The 22910-nt window shown below is 34.7% G+C and overlaps 1 protein-coding gene across 2 annotated transcripts; it reads left to right on the forward strand.

Moving 5' to 3' along the window:
- Positions 1–60: 60 nt before the first annotated feature.
- On the forward strand, positions 61–22445 carry LOC139697487 (long-chain specific acyl-CoA dehydrogenase, mitochondrial-like). 2 transcript variants are annotated; one of them, XM_071596210.1, is made up of 9 exons: positions 61–188; positions 290–403; positions 472–609; positions 703–840; positions 7574–7738; positions 13360–13594; positions 15995–16210; positions 18126–18253; positions 21764–22445. In XM_071596210.1, the coding sequence occupies exons 2-9, from the start codon at positions 327–329 to the stop codon at positions 21948–21950; spliced, it is 1284 nt and encodes a 427-aa protein (XP_071452311.1). In that variant the 5' UTR covers positions 61–188; positions 290–326; the 3' UTR covers positions 21951–22445. The 2 variants fall into 2 exon arrangements, with proteins under 2 accessions (XP_071452311.1, XP_071452312.1); XM_071596211.1 differs by lacking the exon at positions 61–188 and having other exon boundaries at positions 289–403; positions 687–840.
- The last annotated feature ends 465 nt before the right edge of the window (positions 22446–22910 follow it).

The raw sequence follows: 22910 nt of genomic DNA on the forward strand, positions 1-22910 counted from the left end.
ATCGAAATAGATACATCGAAAGAATGATTTGATTTATACGACAACACCGCGGTCAACAATCAACATTTGAATGGCGAAATTACGTACACCGTAAAGAAATTTACCATTCGCCGCTAGTAGTAATTATGGTTTACAATTTACTAATGTCCAATGCATAATTATTGAAATTAAAGAAAATCACACCCTAAGTAAATATGATATTGATCACCCGAATTTATCTCGTATGGGTTAATTATGGTTTGTTTGGGAATGACTTTAATTTTCTTATCGCAATTCATTCTTATTGAAGGACGATTATCCGAATCTTGATCACGTAAGACTTGGCCATGTATTCCTCGTGTCGGGCTAGATTATTTGCGTTGAAGCGAATTAGATTTTTCAGCAATAAAATAGAAAATGATAGGTAATGATGTTTAAAGATTTTGCTGAGAAATCCTAAAACCGTTGCTACACTTAATTTTTTTATTGTAGAGTGTACAGGCCCACTCCTGGGCAGATGGAAACTATGCTGGACATCGGTTCCCGGGCTATTTTTAATGAAGATCACGACACCCTCAGGACAAGTGTTCGTCGATTCTTTAGAGAGGAAATGGTGCCAATGCGGAAGAAGTAATTTTTTTTATTGAGATGATCATTCTGGTGGGATTAGATTAGTGTATCTTTGATTTTGCTTTAATAATTGGAAGATGCTTTACTTTATAGGTGGGAAGATGATGGAATGGTGAGTAGGTCTGCATGGTTACGAATGGGAGAACTTGGTTTCCTAGGAATGGACACTCCGGTGAAGAAGGGAGGTCTTGGTGGCTCTTTCCTTCACTCTGCAATAATAATGGAGGAACAGTGAGTTGTACGGGATAGTAGGTGTAACCATATTATTATTGTCAATGGCAGTAGCCTACCAGTTTATGGTAGCTACCAAAACAGGTTTTGGGCGGACCCCGACATTGCACCCCACGGTACCCCCTAGCCCCAAATACCATGGCATAAAATAACTTACTTCTTTTTTAATTAAATGTATATTTAGTTGTATTTTTGGTAACTTAAGTGGTTAAACAATCTCCTCCAGTGTTTTCACTTATCTGCTGACCAGTTCATCATGGCGAATTATTTGAGCAAGCATTCCTCTAATATTTAGCATTGATATGAAATTTTCAAAATGAAGCCCTGTGGTGTATACAGTTACCCTTAATCATATTTAAAAAAGGGTGCCTCTCCATTTTATGATGGATTATATTTGCTCCTTTGTGAGGTTTTGTTTGTGATATTTTAAAAGAAATTTAATTTTTAATAATTTTTATGAGTGCATGTCACCTTATTTGCTAAAGCCAGTTCCTAGTTCATCAAATAATAACTATATTAATTATTCATGCGATCAGTACAGACATTGGGCATGGTCAGGTTAAATACACGAGAATAAAAAGGTATATTTGAAATCAGCCCATCATCTAGATAATGATCCACACTATAATGAAATCTATGTGGTAATAATTGTATTAGTTTACTTATACAATTTTGCTAGCTGAGGCTTCATATTGAATGCAATTTTATGAAAAATTATTGTGACATGACCATTCAGACCATGCTTGTATAGTGTCATTACTGGATATTGTTGTGTATATAATCTCTGGCATGAGTTAAATATTCATGAAAACTAATATTAGTGGCAAATAGTCAGTGAAAAGAAAAGGTTGTGCAAATTATGGTGTAAGTATATGTTAATGTTAGGATTCACAGGGAGAAGGAAATCAGTTTTCCAGGACTTCTACAGAGCTTTGTTAACTTTGATAACTGACTTTTCTGTAATGTAATCTATTGATGCTAATTTTAAGTTTCTTGTGACTTGTGACATTCTCAGTTTACAGATCACAGACTTGGCCAAATTAAAAAAATATGGAAGGTAATTATCCTTTCATCACTAGAATATCAGGTTGATGGGTACCAAAGGAATTCTCGATTCCTGAGAAAGGAGTTTTAAAAATTTATACTTATTACCTTTTTATTGTTTTTCTCAGAAATAGTCATACTTTTTAAGTAAAGGTTATATGTTCTTACATATTGTTTACAAACCAATTTTTTTTATATTTTTAGTTAGATTACATTGATTGTTTGTTTTATTCTGCTTTGTAATGGATCTTATCCCAAATTTAGGTTTTGATAGTTTTCATTTTAAAAATAGTTTAGGTTTTTTCCAGTTCATTTCAAGTTTTTTTTTTAAGACTTTCACCCTAAATATTTCATTTGAAGGCAGCAATTACCGCTTTGTCAATTTTTTAAACAAGTATGTCATATCTTTATGATCCTGCTTGGTGTGATAGTCCTCAAATCAAATAAAGGTGATACCAACATTTCACCTTTTGCACCAGTACATTGTGTCCCTTCTCTGTCAATGTTTTGAACCGTCCATGTCCTCATTTGTATTTCTTACTTCATTATGAAGTCCATGGATACCATTAATCTTCTCTCTGTGCCACATAATTGACCATAAGCTACATATACGGATGCAATAGCAAGGGTGAGGATTGCTGGGCACAAAAATCTTCTGTGATGTCCTTCTCTGGCAATTTTCAATTTGAATCCCTAATTGTGTCAAGTCATGACGTACAGGGTGTGGCAGCATATTTTCCTTTTTTCTTGGAAGTGTTTTACTTTCGAAAAAAGAATGTTATGTTGCCGCACCCTGTATATTTAGTATAATTTTCACTTTCACCTCTTTAGTTCACATTTCCATCTGAATCACTCGCTCACTCTCTTCCTCAATTTCATCATTTAGTATCAATTGGCTTTTTCTTTTCGTTGATGCATGGTTAAAAAGGATACTGGGAATTTCTAATTCATTACTGATAAATATGCAGTCATTTTATGAATACAAAGTTGCAAGAAATCTTCAATGCGATTTATGAGTGAACCAACTGTTGCTGTTTTCTGACTGAATCAAAAGATGTGCAATGTTTGGAGAGGCTTAACTAAGGGAAGAAGATTTCTCTTCCAACATAAATAATTACCACCATCCCGTTATCAGTGGAGATCATAAATATATTTTAATTGTTCCTTACAGGACAATGGATAGTTTTTTCTGAGGCATGTGAAACTCAAGATACCATAGCAAATATGAGGACTGCTCACCAGAACATTCCCACTCTCCAAGTGTAGAAAGATGAGAGAAATGAAGACGAAACAAAACTACGGCAGAGAGATGAAGGTTGCAGGCCTGAGTATTCTCTGTCTCAACAAAACAAATGGGCACATGAGAAAAAGCACATCTACTTTATACAATAGCATTCATGAAGAGCTTACATTTTTCAGTAGCATGATATATTCTCATAATTCATATTCTCAGAATTATAAGGATGTAAAATTTTTTCTACAAATTTCAGAATCAAAATTCAATAGCACTTTATGATGTGCATTTATATTGCTGTACGCTCAACAAATAAATTGTATATATATATAAAATTAGAGGTATTTAAACTTCCTCTTTAGGGGTGCAGTAGAAGAATATTGCTCTAATCAGGCTTGGTTTATTGAAGACAAGAAATTAGGTAATTTGGGAACTCCTGTGATGTAGTGGATACGTAAGTTGGCATGGGTTAATCCAAATATAGTCCATTTCATTTACTATTTGTGTGTTACAGGGGGGTCCCTGAAATTGGTAGAAAAAATTCCTTTAAAATACCTATTTTTTCATAATATTATTAATCGAGTAGTTTGAATGGATCATTGCTTATGAATTAGAAACTTTAATTTAACTTAGATTACTTGATGTTAAATTGACCATGACTTCATTTTGACAAAAAATTCATAATAATTTTAATTCTGATAAATCTAGATGTCATCTTTACTGGATCAATTGCTTCAGGGGAAATATTTTATAAAATGAGGTTGACTGTGCAATAAATGCTGACTGTGTGGATAAAGGGAGAGACCTAAGGCCAACTGAAGGTTGGACAACCAAGTATGTCAGTAGCTTTTCCTCTTTTATTCGGATTCATATACAATTTTTTAAGTTCTTATTCACCTATATTCAGTGACTTGAATGCTAATTAATAAACATAAAATTAGTGCATACCAAAATACCCGCTAATAAACTAAACATTTTAGTGAAAAAATTTAAAGTGGACCATTAGGTATTTTTATGCAGAATTCTGTGTTTTTTCTTATTATTCCGATAATCTGCACTTGAGAATAAATTGAGTAGCTTCAGGCGTGATGTGGTGGAAGTCAAACATAATGAATAACTGATTGAAGCACTTTTCCTCTTTCCCGTTTCCGGTCGTAAATATTTTTATATTTTATCAAGTGGAAAAGTGCTTCAATCAGCTATTCAATCTGCACTTGTATTTCTAAAGTCATGAGTCCTCTACTTGGGAAGATTACGTCATGACCTAGAAAAACAAGCTTAAATGAATATGGAGAAAGCAAACAAAAATTTTCTTTTTGTTGAGAGTACTAACCCCCCTCCAAAGAAGTTGCACTGAAAAATATGAAAATCAAATTTCTATTAGTAGTAGTTTTTGGGGGAAGCGACCAACAGCTGAGGCCATTTGCACCATTAGTGATGGGCAGGAAAGGATAAAAGGATGGGGAGAAACCCGGCATCAGCATTAGCCGACTTTTAAGGAAAGGCGCCAAGGGGTCCGCAGCTTATCATTCCATCCAACGGACGGAATGGACACTCAAAGTGCTCTCCACAAAGCACCTCAAGTAGGGATCGGGATATGACTGAAAATATCTGCCACCTCCAGGATTCAAACCTGGGCCCTCTGGGTGGGAAGCCAGCACGTTAGATACCGCACCATTTAAATCCCTGAAAACTACTCCACCAGAGAAAGGAGGGCTGTAAAAGTTGCAAAGGATGCATAGTACAAGCTTATCATTGTTTTCCTCAGACTGCATGAGTCAACCAAATTTTAAAATGATGCAGAGAACAAAATGGGAGGTCCTTGATGCAATACACTAGACAATACATCAGCCTATTTAGATTTAAAGTTAAAGCAGAAACTGTAGCTAATTTTTTCCACAATGTATACATTGTATATGCATTCGGAGAAGTCCTGGATAGGCCGTAGAGTGATGGCAAAGATTGTGCTAACTCAAGATGTGACGAGAATCATGGCAACTTTGAGAATATCTAATTCCTAGAAACTGTGGGAGATGCCATGATAATAACTTTGTAATAGAGTCATCCACTAAATAACCCTGGCAATGCAGCAATTTCAAAGGGTAAACATCATTGCATTGTTTGACAATTTCCTTGGAAAAGGTTAAGATCCTAATGATTAATGATGTCATGCAAGACAAAGAGACTTCATTTATTCATCACTTATTCCAGTGACTAGAAAGATGGCACCCTTCTGTTGTCTTAGAAGAAATTGGAGACCATAGAATGATTATCCTCACTTTTCCTTTACAGTTCACCTCCACAACTACCTACCACGTTATCAATCAAATACTGGCGGACCTGAAAAACAGATTAGAAACCTTGCCTTTATTTTTTGATTTCTCAAAGGTCTTCGATCATGTAAACCATCAGCTGTTTTTGCTGAAACTTGAAGGGTTTGATATAAGAGGCTGTGTATATGAGTGGATTAAGTGTTATCTAAGTGAGAGGCATTAATGTCCTCAATGAAGATGGGACACATTTTGTTTCATCTTCAAAAGAAGTCACCATAGGTGTACCCCAAAGTTTCCTGAGTATTGCTATGGACAGCTGTGTGTCTCGGGAATTTCATATTGAAAAATTCTGCTGTAAACTGAATTTTGTGTGTTTTCATACTGAATTCCTTTGGTTTACTGTCAATAATGATGTATGAGGGTGGTCTGAAAATTTTCCGACCAAACAAAGATACAATACGTTTTTTCTGAAATTTTCTGAGGTTTGAAACTTTTCAGACCACCCTCGTATTGAAATCATTCTATTATTGTAATTGTATTCTCATACCACTTTCATCATTCTCTTCTTTGCCTCCTCACCCAATGCTGAAATAGCATTTCAGATTCAAAAGAGGAACTTATGGCTTATTTGTTATTTATCTGTCTTTCCCACTTGATGTTCCCTCTTCTAAAAACTTTTGAATTATACAGGGTTCGGCAACATAATTTCCATTTTGAAAGCATTTTGTGTTTGAAAAAAGATAGTTATGTTGCCGCGCCCTATACCTTCTTGCATATCTGTGTATGCTGTCTTTGTCCATACTATACACAATCTTTCACATGTACGAGGGTCATCCGGAAAGTAGTACCCGTTCGTGAAATAAAGAGACAAAAGTAAATATTAACAAACATAAAAAATTTTATTTGAAAGAGGATACTTTAAACTACTTCTCAACATAATCTCCAAGCAAATTAAGGCATTTGTCATAACGTGTGACAAGTTTCTGTATTCCTGCTGCATAGTCCTTCGCCGCCAGCTCATTGAGATACGCGAGGGACCCATCTTGCACAAATTTTTGCATAATGCAGATGGTGTTTAACAATTTCATGAACAATTGTTCGAGAAACATTGGGAAAATGCTCACAGATGTCATCAATTGTGACGCGCCGATCGTTCCTCACGAATTCGTCAACTGAGCTCACCAGTTGGTCTGTAATGACAGACGGTCTCTCCGAACGCTCATCGTCGTGTGTGTTCCCCCTCCCCATGTTGAAGTTGCGACACCACCGCCGAACAGACGACTCGTCCATTACATTGTCTCCATACACCTCCTTTAATTGGCGATGAATATCACATGGGCGAACGTTTCTTGCATTGAGGAATTTAATCACTGCCCTCACTTCACAACTGGCGGCGTTCTCAATTTTTTTAAACATTGTAAACAATCACAGAAACAACACAGGCAATGCTAGCGTCACGCAACTTGGCTCAGAGAAGGCAGACAAGCCACTGAAGCTATCTGACCTCGTCCAGCGGCTACTCGCGTCGTCAGCACTTCATGCGGCACGAACGGGTACTACTTTCCGGATGACCCTCGTAATTAATGACAGAAAAAATCTGTCAAAATTCTGGCATTCATCAAATGTATGTAAGAACTAAAAGTTCTGCCCATAGACCTCAATATATGAGTATGTTATTAATTTTTATTCACTGATGCATAAGTGGCCATGTTTAAATGTAAACTCCATGAGTATGCACAGAGTGTATAATTCTACTCTCTCAATGAATTTCTTTATCCATAACTTTACTTTCATATCGTCAATTGTTTATGTGCCCCATATTTGCCCAATCAAATAAATACATTGTTATTCCTTCATAGGGCGAAAGATAGCTACAGGGGAAATGACATTGCATCAAACTACAAATTTTTTCTTTCCAATTCACATGCGTTATATAAACTTATATAGTACATAAAAGCATGCACAGAAAACACTGCATAAACTATATTTATTTGGTTATGAATTGAAAATCTTTGCAACAAAAATCAATAATAACTGTATGGAAATGATTTATTCACTGTGACAAATAATTTTAAATTTTATTCATCACAATGAGGTAGTACTCAAAATAACCCTTCAATTTTCCCTAAGCATGTTTTATTTATTACTTGTCTTCAATCAGCCTCCCATTTTTTCTGAGCAGGTCACTCACTGATGGACTCGGATCAGGGTTTGTTCTTCATTCAGATATAGTTCTCCCATACATTATACATTATGGATCAGAAGAACAAATGAAAAGGCTGCTACCAGATATGTTGGCTGGAAGGAAGATAGGTGCCATTGCAATGACAGAGCCACATGCAGGCAGGTGGGTCTTCTGCCAAATTTTTTACCATTGCTATTGTAATGTGTATGGTAATGCCCAAATATTAAAGAGATGCCAGCCATGCTAATAAATATTGCCACTTGGTTGTGAAATTCAACAATTTGTATTTTATATTTAATGCCTTGTATTAAAATTGACAGAAATTAGGATTAAGCCATTAAAGATTTTCATGTAAATTAATGCGCATCCTCACCATCACAATGGAAACACAACCATCCAAGCCATTGCCTTAAAATCTGTGGTATTAAGGTAGAATGGCAACGGTATCGCATGAAGGATATCTGTGATGTGCAATCTAGCTATGTCATGTGATATATTGAAATTAAAATTTCAGCAAATGAAGGTACATTTTTGTCTGTCGTACCCATCTGTAGATAATAGACTTACTTTTCTAGTTAGCCAAAATAAGATACCATTATGAGCTTAATGTAATGTGTAGATGGTAGTCCCTTATAGTTATTTATGTTCTAGTTTCAAAAACTTTGTACACTGCTAACATTTCGAATAAACATTACCTATTTAGAGGCATGTTTACTTTCTGTTATGTAGATGTCTGTCATGATTCAAAAAATATAATTTCCCAGTACATAATTTCTCCAATGGCAAACTGAAATTAATCCACACAATATTATTCAATGCACTATTAGATTTTATTTTTTAAAATTTATTTAATGAAAAAACAACATCCTCAACAGATAATTTTGCAGCATCCCCCCCTCAACCTTTTTTTTTTAAACTTCTATGACAACTCATGGCTCTGCATTGGTGGCTTATGTTGTTAAATTTGCCTTGAAATGTTATTTTGCAGAATGAAGGTATGAAAATTCAGTGGTTATTATTTTTTGAGGTACTATGAAATTGTTAAAGGGAAAAGAAGTAATGTGTTTTGTTTTTAGGTCATGAAATAATTCTTGAAAAAATTATATAACTTTTTGGTAATTTAAAATATGAAAGGTGCTTATCACACTTCAATTTGTCCAGCAGATTATGATTGAGTTGCCTATAAGTTTAATATGTTCATTTTTTGTGTAGTAATATGCAAGGAATATGTACATCCTTATGCTTTTTTTTCACAATCAAGAATAAATTAATGCTTTTGCAAGCAATATTTTGGAGAGTACTAGACTTCCCTCTCAGATTTAGGACTCGTAATTTTGCATAGGCGGCATAGGTTATTCATAGAACTACATTTATTATTATATAAGAAATATTTTTGTTGAGTACCAAAATAATTCAGTTTTCCTACTGTTCCTAATTCACCTTTTTTTTGGCTGATGTTTCTGGGCATATTTTGAAATGACTGTATGTTTGTACCATATTTCCTGGCCTATGAGATGCACTGACCCATAAGATACTAATTTTTGGGTTGCAGTTCACCAAAAAATAATCAACGTATTTTAGTGTGAACACTTTATAGGAAGAAAATGGCATGACTACATTCCAAAATTTCCACTCAAATGGAGGATCACTTATTGCAAAATCCCAGGAATGCATCTCCACAGTTGGAATGATGTGCCATAGGTGAGGCATGCCAAAGTCTGCCATAAAAAATGCTTACCCTTGGCCCCATGAGATGCAGGCCTATTTTAGATCACATTATCAAGTTAAGAAAGTGCATCCTATGGTTCAGAAAATATGATGTTTTTATTTGATATGATGTTTTTTCCCCCAGAATAGGTTTTTTTTTAAGAGTTTCATTCTCCCTATTAAGAACATTATTTGGAGAGTTGGTTTTAAGTGGTCTATTTTAATTGGTGGTTGAATAACTTCTCTATGCAGAGCTGAAATGATTACATGTTCCCTGTTAAAATTAGATGGATAAATTCCAAGAAACTGTGGGAGATGCTGCTACAGTAACTTTTAACGGAGTCATCTGCTAATATGCATTTCAAAGCAACAATTTCAAAGTGTAGAAACCCATCGCCTTGCTATTTGGCTATTTCAATTACTTCTCAAATCAGACAAAGATAATACCAAAATTGCCAAGAATAGAGCAATTTTCGCCAATATCTGTTGAAGTCAATCCATTGTCTTACCAAAAGGACTCTTTTATAATCCAGCACCCTAATCTCAATTGGCTTTTTAGTTTATCCTATGTGGCTTGATTGCACACCTTCTGTGAAAGGTGGAATAGCATATTTCAAAGATTTTAAATCAGCTTTATTGTACTCAGATATCAATCCTGGTTATTTGTAAGAATTAAGTGAGCTATGCGATAACATGTTTCTATCTGCTTCCAGAATCCAAACCCAAAAATCATTCCTTTGCCACCTTCAAATCAACAGACATTATTTACTACTTGTCCTGTAACTTCTGTCATGCCTTCATTTTTGAATTCACTATCACCCTTTCCCTCCACATAAAGAACCACTGCTACTCTATTAAATCCCCAAGCCAACTTAAGCAAAATACAGGGAAGATGTTTAACTGTGCAAACAACCAAAGAAAAGTTACGAAAAATTGAACCAGGAAAGATTCAAGTGAGATGGAAAAAATCATAGTTAATCTATATGGTAGATATATTAGACCAGCGAGGTTAGACTTAAAAAGAGAATATGATGTAAATGGAAATCACTTAGGTCTAGGTATACTTGAATGTGAGATAGAAAGGGCATTTAGGGAATTGAAATTCAATAAGGCTCTGGGGATGGATAACCTTCCTAGTAGTAGAAAGTAAATGGAAGTATAATGAGTCAAATAATAAACTGAGGTAGGTAATAAATAGAGCAAAAGAAGTGTGCTGGAAGACGCAATGTGAAGGTATGGAAAGTTTACAGAGGAAAGGAAATAGGTGCAATATGCAGTAAGGTTAAAACCCAGAAAAACTATACGGTAAAGCCATTAGACGAGCAAGGTTAGACATAGAAATATAATATGGCATAGATGAGGATAGTTTAGATTCAGACTTATTTAGATGGCAAGATAGAAAGGGCATTAAGGGAATTGAAATCTAGCAATACCGTGTGGGTAGTAAACATTCCAGTGGAACTACTTAAGGGTTTAGGAAATCAAGGGAGGAATAGTTTTCATAAACTAATTTGTAGCATTTATGTGGGAGGAATTTGGCTGGAAGATATTGTCAGATCAGTAGTTCTAATCCCAAAAGAGGGAAAAGTAGGGTGAGGATTAATGAACAATAAGTTTGATTTCACATGCAGCTGAAGTAGTTCTCAGGATCATCATTAAGCCGATGACCATTTATGGGATGATCAGTTTGGGTTCTGGAAGGGGAGAGGCATTCATGATGCCATAATGATAATGAGGTCACCGCTACAGAAGAAATAGAATACAATCAGGATGTATTTTTTTGTTTCCTAGATTTCCATGAGGCATTCGATGGAACACTTTACAGCAAGGTTAAATCACTATTGGGAAGTAAGAAAGGAAGATCTATGATAATAGTCAGAGATAAGATGGGTAAGATAATAGTTGACACAGAAAAGATCCAAGAAAGATGGAAGGAATATATAGAAGCACTGTATGGTAAAGAACTTAGGCCAACAAGGTTAGACATACAGGGACAGTACAATAAGTATCGGGACTGGTTCCAAAAATCAAAATTTATCGCAGTTATCATTTCAATTAATATTAATAATCTTCAAAATACATTTCTCCTGCATCGATACACTTAGTTTGGTGTGTCTGGCACTCGTCAAAACCCCGCTGGAAGTCAGTTTCCGGAATACTGTTGAGAGACTTTGTCATCGCCGCTTGAACTGCCTCGATGGAGTCAAACCAATATCCTTTGAGCTCCTTTTGAGCTATCCTTTGAGGTAATAGCATTGTTGAGAAAAGCTTCATCTTCCTGGATGCTGTCCAAAATTTCTTGCAAAATTTCCACCTGCGACAGTTTTTGTTCCTCGCTCAAGACTTTCGGCACCAGCTTTATGCACACTTTCCTCATCACAAGATTCTCTGTTACAAAGGTGTGGACAGTTCCGACTGAAAAGCTGGTCTCCTCACTAATAAGGGCAATGGTTAAACGCTTGTCAGAGTCCAAAACTTTTTTTACTTTGGCCACCTGAGCATCGGTTCGAGTGGTCGTCAGGCGTCCGACGCAGTGCTTGACTTCGACGAGCTCCCGGCCTTCCTCAAACATTTTGTGCATCTCAAAAACTCTTGTACGGCTTAAGGCATCATCCCCATAAGCCTGTTTAATGAGTTCAAGGGTGTCCGATGTGGATTTCTCCAGTTCAACGAAGACTTCACATCATAGCATTACTCGATGGTGCACTCCATGCTGGTGCAATGACAGCACAAACAATCACACGTCACAAAAATCCTGCTGCTGTCTCAACGCATGCCCATAGGCGACTGAACTAAAGTGCACCTGAGTGGTGAGGGACCCCTCGACTGAGCTGGCCAGTCGGATTCCCATCTACTGCTCCATTGAGGGTACAGCAAACCAGTCATGATACTTATTGTACAGACCCTGTAGAAAAGGAACATGAAGTAGAGGAAGATAGCTTAGGTCCAGGCGTACTCGATGATGTGTGTGGGGGTGGTTCGTTTGTGGATTTTGGGCATGCCATAAAACCTGCAAGCTATAGGACACATCCCTATTACTTTCCACTTTTCTTTGGGGTTAAGGATAGCTTGTATGTTGAAAACCATGATTTTTCACTCACTAAAATTTCACTTTGGGGTCTTCATTTAGCTCTTGAATATGATTGTCTTTCATATAGGTCAAGCACTTGTTAATGAAAATATCATGGTTCATAACTACTACAGAATTCCCTTGATTTGTATTAATGGCTATCAATTAATGATCAAAATTCTCCTCTGTGGGGACCCAAAGTTATTTGGTTCCTCCTTAGTCATAATAATGGAATTCCACAAAGAATCAGCCTTAACTACTTCTGAAAAGATTATGAAATTTTCGAGAAGGATGAAGGCTTAGTTGAACATTAAAACTGAGGGCTAAAACTAGAGTAGGCAGGTAAGTTTTGTTAATGTTTTGAACTAATATTGTCAAAGTAGTATGTACATTAGAATAAGAAGTGTGTTTGGGATGTTGAGTAATTTGGGATTTTAAGATAAGATTAGTGATACTTTGATATGGAGAGTGTTTTATATGGTATGGAAACTTGATCATTGAAGCAAGATGGTAAGCATTGGAGGCTTTAGAGATGTGGAGATGGATGGGGAAAGTAAATTTTACAGAAAGGAAAACAAATGAGGAATTGCTAGGCAGGGTGTGGGAAGAAGGGATTGGTAGGATAATCCAACTGAGGCAGGAAAGATTGATGCAGTCTTTTAATTGGCAGTGGAATATTGATGATTGTGATGGAGGGGAGTACATTATATAAGCAAGGAAGGGATAGTTAAAGGATAGGCATGTTGCAAAGCATGAAGGGAGGAAGGAAGTATGTGGAATTGGAAAAGGGTTTTTTCATGTCAGGTTGTTTTGTTAGGAGAAGCGAAGAACCTTATTACTGTTCAGTCTGTTGCCATCCAAAATTACCTTATATGGATATTGCTACCCTGTCTAGTTCACCTCAATTAACTAATGAATGAAGCATTTAACTTATAAATAAAATGTTAATATGCTACATAAGTACAATAATAAAAGTTATGTTTATCTAATTTTCTGTACACGCAAGTGACTTGCAAGCAATTAAAACTCGGGCCACAAAGCAAGAAAATGGAGGTTATGTATTGAATGGTAGTAAATGCTTCATAACCAATGGTGCCATGGCAGATGTGGTAATTGTTGTTGCAGTCACTAACCCACATGCCAAAAGTCCAGCCCATGGCATTTCATTGCTTCTTGTGAATGCTGATGCTGAAGGATTTTCCAGAGGAAAACCAATTGAAAAAATAGGACATAAAACTCAGGTGAGGTAAGATGGGGTAAACGTGACCACAAAAGAGTATACATCAATTTCATCTCCCTAATTTAGCAACATATATATATACATAACATATACATATAGGGAAACTTTGTGTGTGTGTGTGTGTCTGTATATAATATGCACTTTTGATAATCTTAGGACTAGGTAATATAATTTCTTTTACATTTTATCTAAAAGTTCAAATTTTTGTTATTTTTTATAGAAATTATTCCAAGGGCAACCCCTTGGAATAATTTCTACAAAAGTTTCAGCAATTGAAGTGTAATATGATTTTATCCTAATTTTAGCTTTAAGTTGCTTTTTAAAATACCAATTTTTGTGTAACTATTTAATAACTTGAACTTTTTCTTAAAGAAATGATGACATTTATAGAGGGATATATGTTAATAAAGGAAAAAAGGAAATGCTATTGAAAAATGTTTTTTTAATCCAGATTTGAATTAAAAATTGTAAATGCATTATTTGTTAGATATTTTATGGAGAGCACCTAACTCAAGACCTGATAGTTGGAAACTATTAAAACAGAGCAAGTGCTTAATGCAATTGCAGTTGCTCCAGAATTTGGGAATTCATGGTTATAATAGAGAAATTGCAACCCCATCTGAGGAAAACAACATGTAATGTTTGAAGCCCTGTAACTTTAAATCTAAAGCAGGAAATTATTCCATAGGGAAAAGAATTCATGAAAAATTATATCCGTAACTCTTAAAAGATACTTATTCTAAAACAAATAATGAAATCACACCTTACTAGCATTTATGGCCACGAGATGAACTGAGGAATTGATTTTTTTAAATGTTGTCTGGGTACAAAAAGGGTAAGTATTGCCAAGGAGTGAATGATTCTTTGACTTCAATTATATGATAGTTTGCTTATGAGCCATCCAATGTTCCAATGGAAATGTGATCTAAGTGAAAGGCTTGCGTACCCCACCTCACGCTACTGAAGTAAATCAATAAATAGATTTCGTGTGCTCATATTTTGGGTTTCTGATTCTCTTCCTGTGGGTTTTATCCCTCTTTGAAATCCTGCTTAGGTATGCAATGGACGTGTAATAAGTAATTGATAATAGGTATTTCTAATTTATTTTTATTTTACTTATTTATTTATTACCATTCCATCTTGACCTGATGTAATACATCAAAACCCAGTCTTAAAATAAAAATTGAACAATTTTATCAAGTGAAAAATTGCTACAATCAGTTATTCATTTCATCTTGTCATTTTACAATGGTAAAATATAAGATATGTCAAACAAAAGAAAAAAATTTTTAGAAATGGTTATAATAAAATTACCCCTTGAAGTACCTTGACGTAAAATATTGATTTAGATCATAAAAACAACTCTCAATTAAAAAAGATTTTTACCTAGATTTAAGTATCTGATATGAATTGGTATCTGTAATGCCTGCTAGTAAATAATTATAAATTTTAATGCCAGTATAATGGGGTCCTTTTTGAAACAGAAGTGGAATTCTGTATTACATGCACCTTCTGCCTTTGTATTGTGGCATAATCGTGGATACTGTCATTTTTTTAAATATACACAATTTTTCTCGAGCATGCACACATGCATGATATATGTACAAACATGTTACAGGTAAGAGTTCAGGATTTATAAAATGAGGTCAATAATATTATATTTTTGGAATTTTGGCCATGTATCTAATAACTCTTTTTTGCATGATGGATACTTTCTCAACACCTACAGCAGAGCCCCAAAATATAACTCCGTATTACATTCAAGATTTAAAATTAACTAAGTAGGCTGTTTTTAAAACTGCTTGATCCATGACCTTTTCTAGGTTTCTTAGGTTTTAAGTTAGGTTTTAAGAAATTCTGGAAAGTGTACAGCTTAAATGCTTTATGTTCATTCCAGTTTCTTTTTAACTTTCATCAATTATTAAACCTAAAAATTTGGTACTGTTAACTCTCTTCAGAAGATTATCTTTAATGTAAAGATCCATTTTATGGGTTTCTTGTTTTTGCTTGAATTGAATTGAATGTAGTTTGTTTTTTTTAAATGTATTAATCCTTCAAGGTTACTGATCATTTCAGATCTCTTTTTATATTATATTATCAGTGTAATATCCTTTTAGATCACCCTTGCAAATTCATGACCTGCAAGGGGCAACGGTTGGGTTTGTCAGGAATGTAGTGCCCATCTACCTAACAAGAAGTGTGACATGACTTTGTTTTCAGTCATTATTCTTTGTGGGCCTCATTCATCCTCCTTCTTTTTAACTTTAAAAAAGTCTTCCAGATATTCACATTGCTCATGACTTTGCATTAAATTTTGTTTAATGGTGAGGAAGTATTCTTACTGCTCATTTAAAATTATTATTTTCAATTTGTTACTTAGTTATTTTCTTCTGCTAATTAGGATGTGGCTGAACTGTTCTTTGATGATATTCACCTACCACCAGATGCCATTCTAGGGAAGGAAAATCATGGCTTCATGTACCTCATGAATCAACTTCCCCGTGAGAGATTATTGATAGGTATTGCAGCTGTGGCTCACTGTGAATGGATGTTTGAAGAAACTAGGTCCTATGTAACCAACAGGAAAGCATTTGGGGGAACCTTAGCTGACTTACAAGTAATTATTTTACTCATAATTATATTTAATAAATTATGGTGTGTACTGGTCTGCCTTTAAAATTCTTTTTTTAATTTCGAACCTCTACTTTGTACCATATTGTCAATAGCTCATCATTTTATGGCCTCATTATTCTGATGGCACTGACATTTTTTCCTTGATGAAAATGTTTTAATGGAATTTTCATCACCAAAATATGTATAATATTGTCATAGTGATTGTAAATTCTATTGGTAGAGATAAAAACAGACACCATCAAACTTGCGTTAATCAAGGTGTATATGCTGCCAAATAGTCAATAGGAGGAAGAAATAGCTTCTGCTCTGCCTAACACTACCCATCTGCACTTTAAATTCTCAATCTCCATTCACTTGCATCAGAGGAATCTGAGGCATGCACAGGTAATGATCTCCTATACCTCCAATATACTCATATTTTCTGCAATACATTCAGTAAATTTACCAGAGTTCACTCTATCAAATGCCTTCTCAAAATGCAACAAGCAGATAAATTCATCTCGATTGTACCCTATGTTTCTTGTGACATTAAGAAATCAATAGATAGGCAGTTATCACAGATACTGAAATGGATCCTCTCTAGTTGAAATGTATGTGAAACAAATAGTGGATGTCCAGATGACACTTGCCACTTGAGTTATTTCTTAGACCAGGGAAATAATTATGATTCTTTATTATATTGGGTTACAGTTCTCTTGTTTTGTTTCACAATTATATTAAAACAAGATAAATAGATTCCCTAGCTGATATTTTAGCCCTTTAACCATCCCATCATATAAACACACACAAATATACCCAGGGGTACAGTTGGTTAATAAACAGATGTTACAAGGCTCAAATGGAGTCACTTGGTCAGTTGTAGAAATAGGATCAGTAGATTGGATGTAGGCATTGTAGTCATTGTCACTGCATCTTTGGTGAAATGTTAGTGTGCTCCTCCAGCGACATCATCTTCCAACTCAATTCATTTCCCATTCCAAAACATACCCTCAACGTATCATTTGATATCTGCTTTTTTTGTACATATCCTCCATATTCTTCCTCATGACTCCTTGAATGCATAACTCAAAAGTACAGAGATTTCAACAGTTGCTCAATAAAGGTTTTTTTTCTCTTGCATTAATAATTGTCTGCATTCCCCAACTAAGTGTGATTTGCAAGTACATACATAATCTCTTTCTCCCCTTCTCCATCAAAGATGGCATCAAGCTTAAATTTTACATTCACACCTCTACAAAGTTTGCTATGTCCTCACTATCTATTTGTCTGTCCATCACCCATAATTTTGGACCAAACATCTTTTCACAGAGTAAAAATTATTCTCCTTGACCAGGATTCCCTAGATTTCCAAATAAATGCTTCAACCAATTAAGTGACTGAGGCATCCTCTTACGTGCATGTATGTGCATTTATGGGGGCTTTAAAAGGTCAAGATGTTATGATGAAGTGGCATGCATAAATGTCACAAGTAATCATAGGTTTGTGCATTTGCACATTTTCATTTTCCCATGCACAATTTGTTATCATGCTGAACATGAAATAAATATCTACTCTAACGTTTTTTGATTAAAAATACCCAATTGTTATCTGCCATTCATTTTATGAATAATTCAAGAAACTGCTTTGTAGCATAGTTGAAATCTAATGTTTGAAAAACTCTTGCCGTATGTCTTTTTGGAAATAGGGTATATTGTAGATGTACAGAATAAACATGTATAAATACAGAATATTCAAATTCTACCCATATTAATTTTATTGTAAATACTGTGGTGCCTTCTCCAGCCATTATTTGGTAATTATCGCCTCCTTATCCAGATATAATTGAAACCTCTAAGAAATAAAATCTCCATTTATTTTGTTTAAAATATCTCTAATACATTTTTGCTTTGATTTCATAGACCGTTCAGCATAAATTAGCAGAGATGAAAACAGAGATCTGCATTGCCAGAGCATTTATTGATCAATGTATAGACATGTTCAACTCTGGAAAACTTGATTCATCTACTGCCTCCATGGCAAAATATTGGTGAGTATTTTATTAGAGTTAGTCCTTCACAGAATATGCTTTATCCTTGAACGTAATCCTCCCTTTTTGCTCAAAGTATTTTAAGAAAAGTAAGGGGGATGGTTTTTCTCCTCAAAAAATAAGCATTCAAAAATATTAGCACCATTAGCAAATGTCGGTAATGCCGAATGTTCTCACTTGATTTCAATGTTTACAAATAATATTTTGGCACCTTAGTTATAGTAATTCTATTGCCTTTGTTTATTATGTCATCCTACACCTGTATATGCAATGTAGAAGTATGAAATGCTTTGTTTAAAGAGTCTAATAAGGTATCAGCATTGTTTTATTTCATGTTGTTAGAATTCATTAAGGTTTAATAGTTGTTCATACAGATATCTCCCAAGTGTCATTGATGATTTAAATCTTTAATGATGAAGTAAGCAATTATTGATAATGTGTAGTTTTTAAAATCATTTAAAGTTTTAAGATTATTTTATGTTGGCATAAACATTTTTTTCTAAAGGAAATTCATTCAAGTATTCACCTTATGTACTAATGTGTGCACATATCATTACAAAAGTGGTGATTAATGAATGATTTTTTCGGCAGATCTGTACCAGATGACTTGATTGAAGTAATTTTTTCCATAAGAAATATCCTTGTCTGACTTTTTAATGAAATTGTTATATTTTAGTAGTCAATTGATTTCTGTTGGCATTACACCATAAATAAATAGGATTATTGAGTTAAAATAACAGTATTGGAGTATGTAGTCACAGATTTTTTTAATTGGCTTCCTCTGTACAACATTGAATATCAGGACTATTGTGTAATTCAACCTTTTTCCTAAAAGGGAAGATTCAGATATTAGGGGACTATATTTTAAGGGATAAACTAAGAAAAACACTAAGTATGAGTACAATGTTGTAATAAATTCCATAAGAGTTGGGGTGTACCACTCAAAGTTGGTTTTTGACGAACCCAGGGACTAAGAAATGCTATGCTACTAAATCCCATCAAATGCAACTCTAAATAGTATAGAAACCATGTGTCACAATAGCCATTCTTAAATGCCCCATAACTTCAATCTGCGTACATTCCATTAGCCTACTCTACCTTGTATAACTTTTTATTCTCTCCACCTTGCCTGCCTAACATTATTCTCTATATCATTATCCAATTTCCACTCATCACGCCCCTCATCCTCTTTTAGTCCTCTCGCGATTTCTTCTAATAACCTTTTATCCTCCCCAGCCATTAGTTGAGCTTCATTTGTTTTCCTTCTTGGATATTTTATTATTTCTGTTCTTCTCCACACCGAAAGCTCAAAAACCTCCAATTTATACTGATCCTCTTGTCTCGACAAACATTTTTCAGAGCCATACAAAACTATGCTTCGTATCGGAGTTTGAAATATATTACCTTAATTTGAACAAAATTATCAAGCTATGGGACTGGAACTGTTTTCATGATATTTCTAGGATTACTTTCTAATGTATTAGTTTGTTTTTATTTTCTATTTTGAATTCCCAAACATTGGTATTTATCTTTTCATTTAACCAAGGAGTACATAGAGAGTACATTGTTAAGTGAGGAAGAAATTTTTATAAACCTCATCATGAATTAAAGATGATTGGTATTGTACTAACATTTATGCTGGAGTATTAACACAAAATCAAAATTACTTCAATGATCAAGAACTATAAACTCCTTAATGGATGATCAACAGGTTAGAGGAAAAATTCTACTCGGTTTTTTGAAATTTTGGGTAATTGTTCTTGAGTCAGTGAATTTATTTTATATTCACAAATCACATAATAGCCTATGGTCAACTTGACTTGAGTTCAAGTATATGAAGTGCTCTGAATTGGTAACTAATGAAATGACTGCAGGTCGAATTAATTGCAGAATTTAAAGAAATCGTTTAAGAGACAGAGAGAGTACCTATTCCCCATAGCAGGAAGTCATCTAATATTTTTACCCCCTTACCTTCCTCCCTAAATCTCCTTTCTGTCTGCCCTCCCCTATTTTCCCTTTTACTCTGCAAGAGGTTCATGAGTGACCTAATGCTGCTGCATTTGAATGAAGCCTAAGTTGTCTTATTTGTGTAATTTTATAAGAGCGTGAAATAAAATGATAATTTGAGAGGTGTAATCATGTGCAGTTTCTGCGATGTTATTCATTTTTTAGTTTTAGAATAAAGTTATGGACGGTGTCTGAAATTAATATGCATAATAAATCAATCTCCACAATAATCAAGCCGAAGATTGATTTGATGAATGCGGGTAATACTCATCTAAACTCAACCGAATGGCATGTGAAATTCACTGATCAGGTTAAGGGTAGAGTTCCTTTTCCTGTGGCTCTGTGTCTGGCACCCAGAAAATCACACGTCTTTGGTGAATCTGAGGGTGCCCAGAAGTATTACTCAGAATTGAGCTCAGGCCTTCCTGTCATTAACCAAACACTCAGACCCTCAAGAAATCTACCCATCCCTTTAAATGTCTAATGGCAGTAACGGAAATGAGCTCTGAGAATTGAATACATTTTTTACTTCATTTTAATGGCATTAATAATATCTTTATTGATGAGATTCGAGATGTAAATTTATTTATTATTAGGTAATCTACCGGTTAGGGTAGGTTTTTGGATGGACACAGCTACTAAATAAATATTTTTTGACTCCTAACAAAACACAAAATCCAGTATCCTACTCTACATCAGGTCTCTCTTCATCTCTGAGTACTTCCTTCCTCCCTTCATCCTGTCCAACATCCCTATCCAGTTCCTGCCCTTTCCCCATTTGCCTAACATTCTCCCCTTTATCTTTAACATCCCACTGCCGATCAATACCCCCTTCATTAACTTTTCCTGCCTCCATAGGCTTTCTCCCAACAAACCCCTCTCTTTGCCCACCATACCAAGTACATCCTCATTTGTTTTCTTCTCAGTCCATTTCATCTTCTCCATTCTTCTCCACTCCCACATTTCAAAAGCCTCCAGTCTACGTCTATCCTCCTGCTTCAATGACCACGTTTCCACGCCGTACATAGCTATGCTCCATATCAAATTTTTTACGGGTCTTTTCTTAAAATCTTTTCTCAACGTCCCTGTCATCAACTCCCTCCTCCTTGCAAAAGCCTCTTTGCGTAGCGCAATTCTTCTCCTTACGTCTCTACTACTTTGACCATGTTGGTCCAAAACACTTCCGAGATACATAAACTCTGCTCTACCTACTCTAGTTTTTGCCCTCCTATTTTAATGTTTAGCATAGCCGATTTCTTTCTAGAAAATTGCATAACCTTTGTTTTATTAATTTTGATTTTATAATGTATAAATTCAAAATAATTATAATTTATATAAATGAAAATTCATAATAAAGCATTTGAAACAAATAATGCATAAATTATGATATTTTCATATTTCCACAAAAACAACACATTCAATCAGTCAACAAACAAAGCTATCAAAAAATATTTGCAAGTTCATATTGGCCCAGTTTCTCAATAGCCCCTTGTTTGCATACAGGGTTTCCGAGTTGGAAGTGAAGATTTCCTCTGAGTGTGTGCAGCTCCATGGAGGTTGGGGATATGCGTGGGAGACACCAATCGCACGAGCCTTTGTTCAATCCCGTTTGCAGCCACTCTACGGGGGAAGTAATGAAATTATGAGAGAGCTCATTGCACGAGGAATAGTTGGAAAAAAGAGAACATAGTGATAATTTCATAAAACTTGTATATATTCCAATTTGACATTCATATTCTCTCAGAGGGGTCAGGTCTTGGTTTTATTTTTTTGACATTTTTGTTGCATTCATAAGAATAACTTGAAGGTGTTTTTTTATCATGCTTCAAGTGAATAAAATTGAGATTTACTTCCTAATCACTATATCTTGTGCTTAATGCTGTGAAGTAAAATGCTTGTATTTATTTATGAACAACATAAATTTCCCAAAATTAATAGTATCTCTAGAAATATAAACTTGTAAATAGATAAATATATTTTTATATAAACATTGAATCATTTTGTATAACAGCTGATAGTGTTTCTACTGCCTGTTGAAGTTAGATATGAAACAATAAAGGTGTAAATTTTACTGCTGAAACTACTTGAGCTTGTCTACTTGAAACACCAGAAGTATAAATGTTTTAATGCTAAGTATAAATATGAAACCGTGTTCACTGTTATTGTATCCAAATTATTTAAGTTATGTGTGAAAATAAAAAAAAACATTGAATTAATCAAATAATATAGCTTAATTTGGAGTTATGTCACCAATCGCTCCACTGTCGGTGCTTTCTGAGCACATAATAACAAGAATGCAGTGAGGCACACTGTACCTGTCATCAGCAGTGTTCAGTACACTGTTAACATTCTTTACTGACACCCAACACTCTTTGATTACGCCAACGGCAATTTTTCTCAAGGAATTCCAATAGCTTAAGGAAGAGAACTGTAGTTTTAATGAAATATTGTGTACCTTCAAAGTCGTTGTCATAATAAATACCTGAATGAAACTAACTAAATACTATGATACGATGGCCATCAAAATCAGCAAAATGCAACTTAATAATATTATTTTCTTGATTGTTTATTTAGCTTCACATTTCTTCCTGTACCATGCCACAGGATAAATATTGTACATGCATACCAAAACATATTAAGAAGACATTTA

Source organism: Hetaerina americana, unplaced genomic scaffold (genome assembly GCF_022747635.1).
Source record: "Hetaerina americana unplaced genomic scaffold, ioHetAmer1.1.p SCAF_78, whole genome shotgun sequence".
Taxonomy (NCBI): domain Eukaryota; kingdom Metazoa; phylum Arthropoda; class Insecta; order Odonata; family Calopterygidae; genus Hetaerina; species Hetaerina americana.

Bases quoted from the DNA above. Each gene is read 5' to 3' on its own strand.
- LOC139697487 (XM_071596210.1), top strand. From the start codon at position 327: ATGTATTCCTCGTGTCGGGCTAGATTATTTGCGTTGAAGCGAATTAGA. The intron at 610-702 runs GTAATTTTTTTT...TTTACTTTATAG, and splicing joins ATGGTGCCAATGCGGAAGAA to GTGGGAAGATGATGGAATGG. The intron at 18,254-21,763 runs GTGAGTATTTTA...GTTTGCATACAG, and splicing joins GCCTCCATGGCAAAATATTG to GGTTTCCGAGTTGGAAGTGA.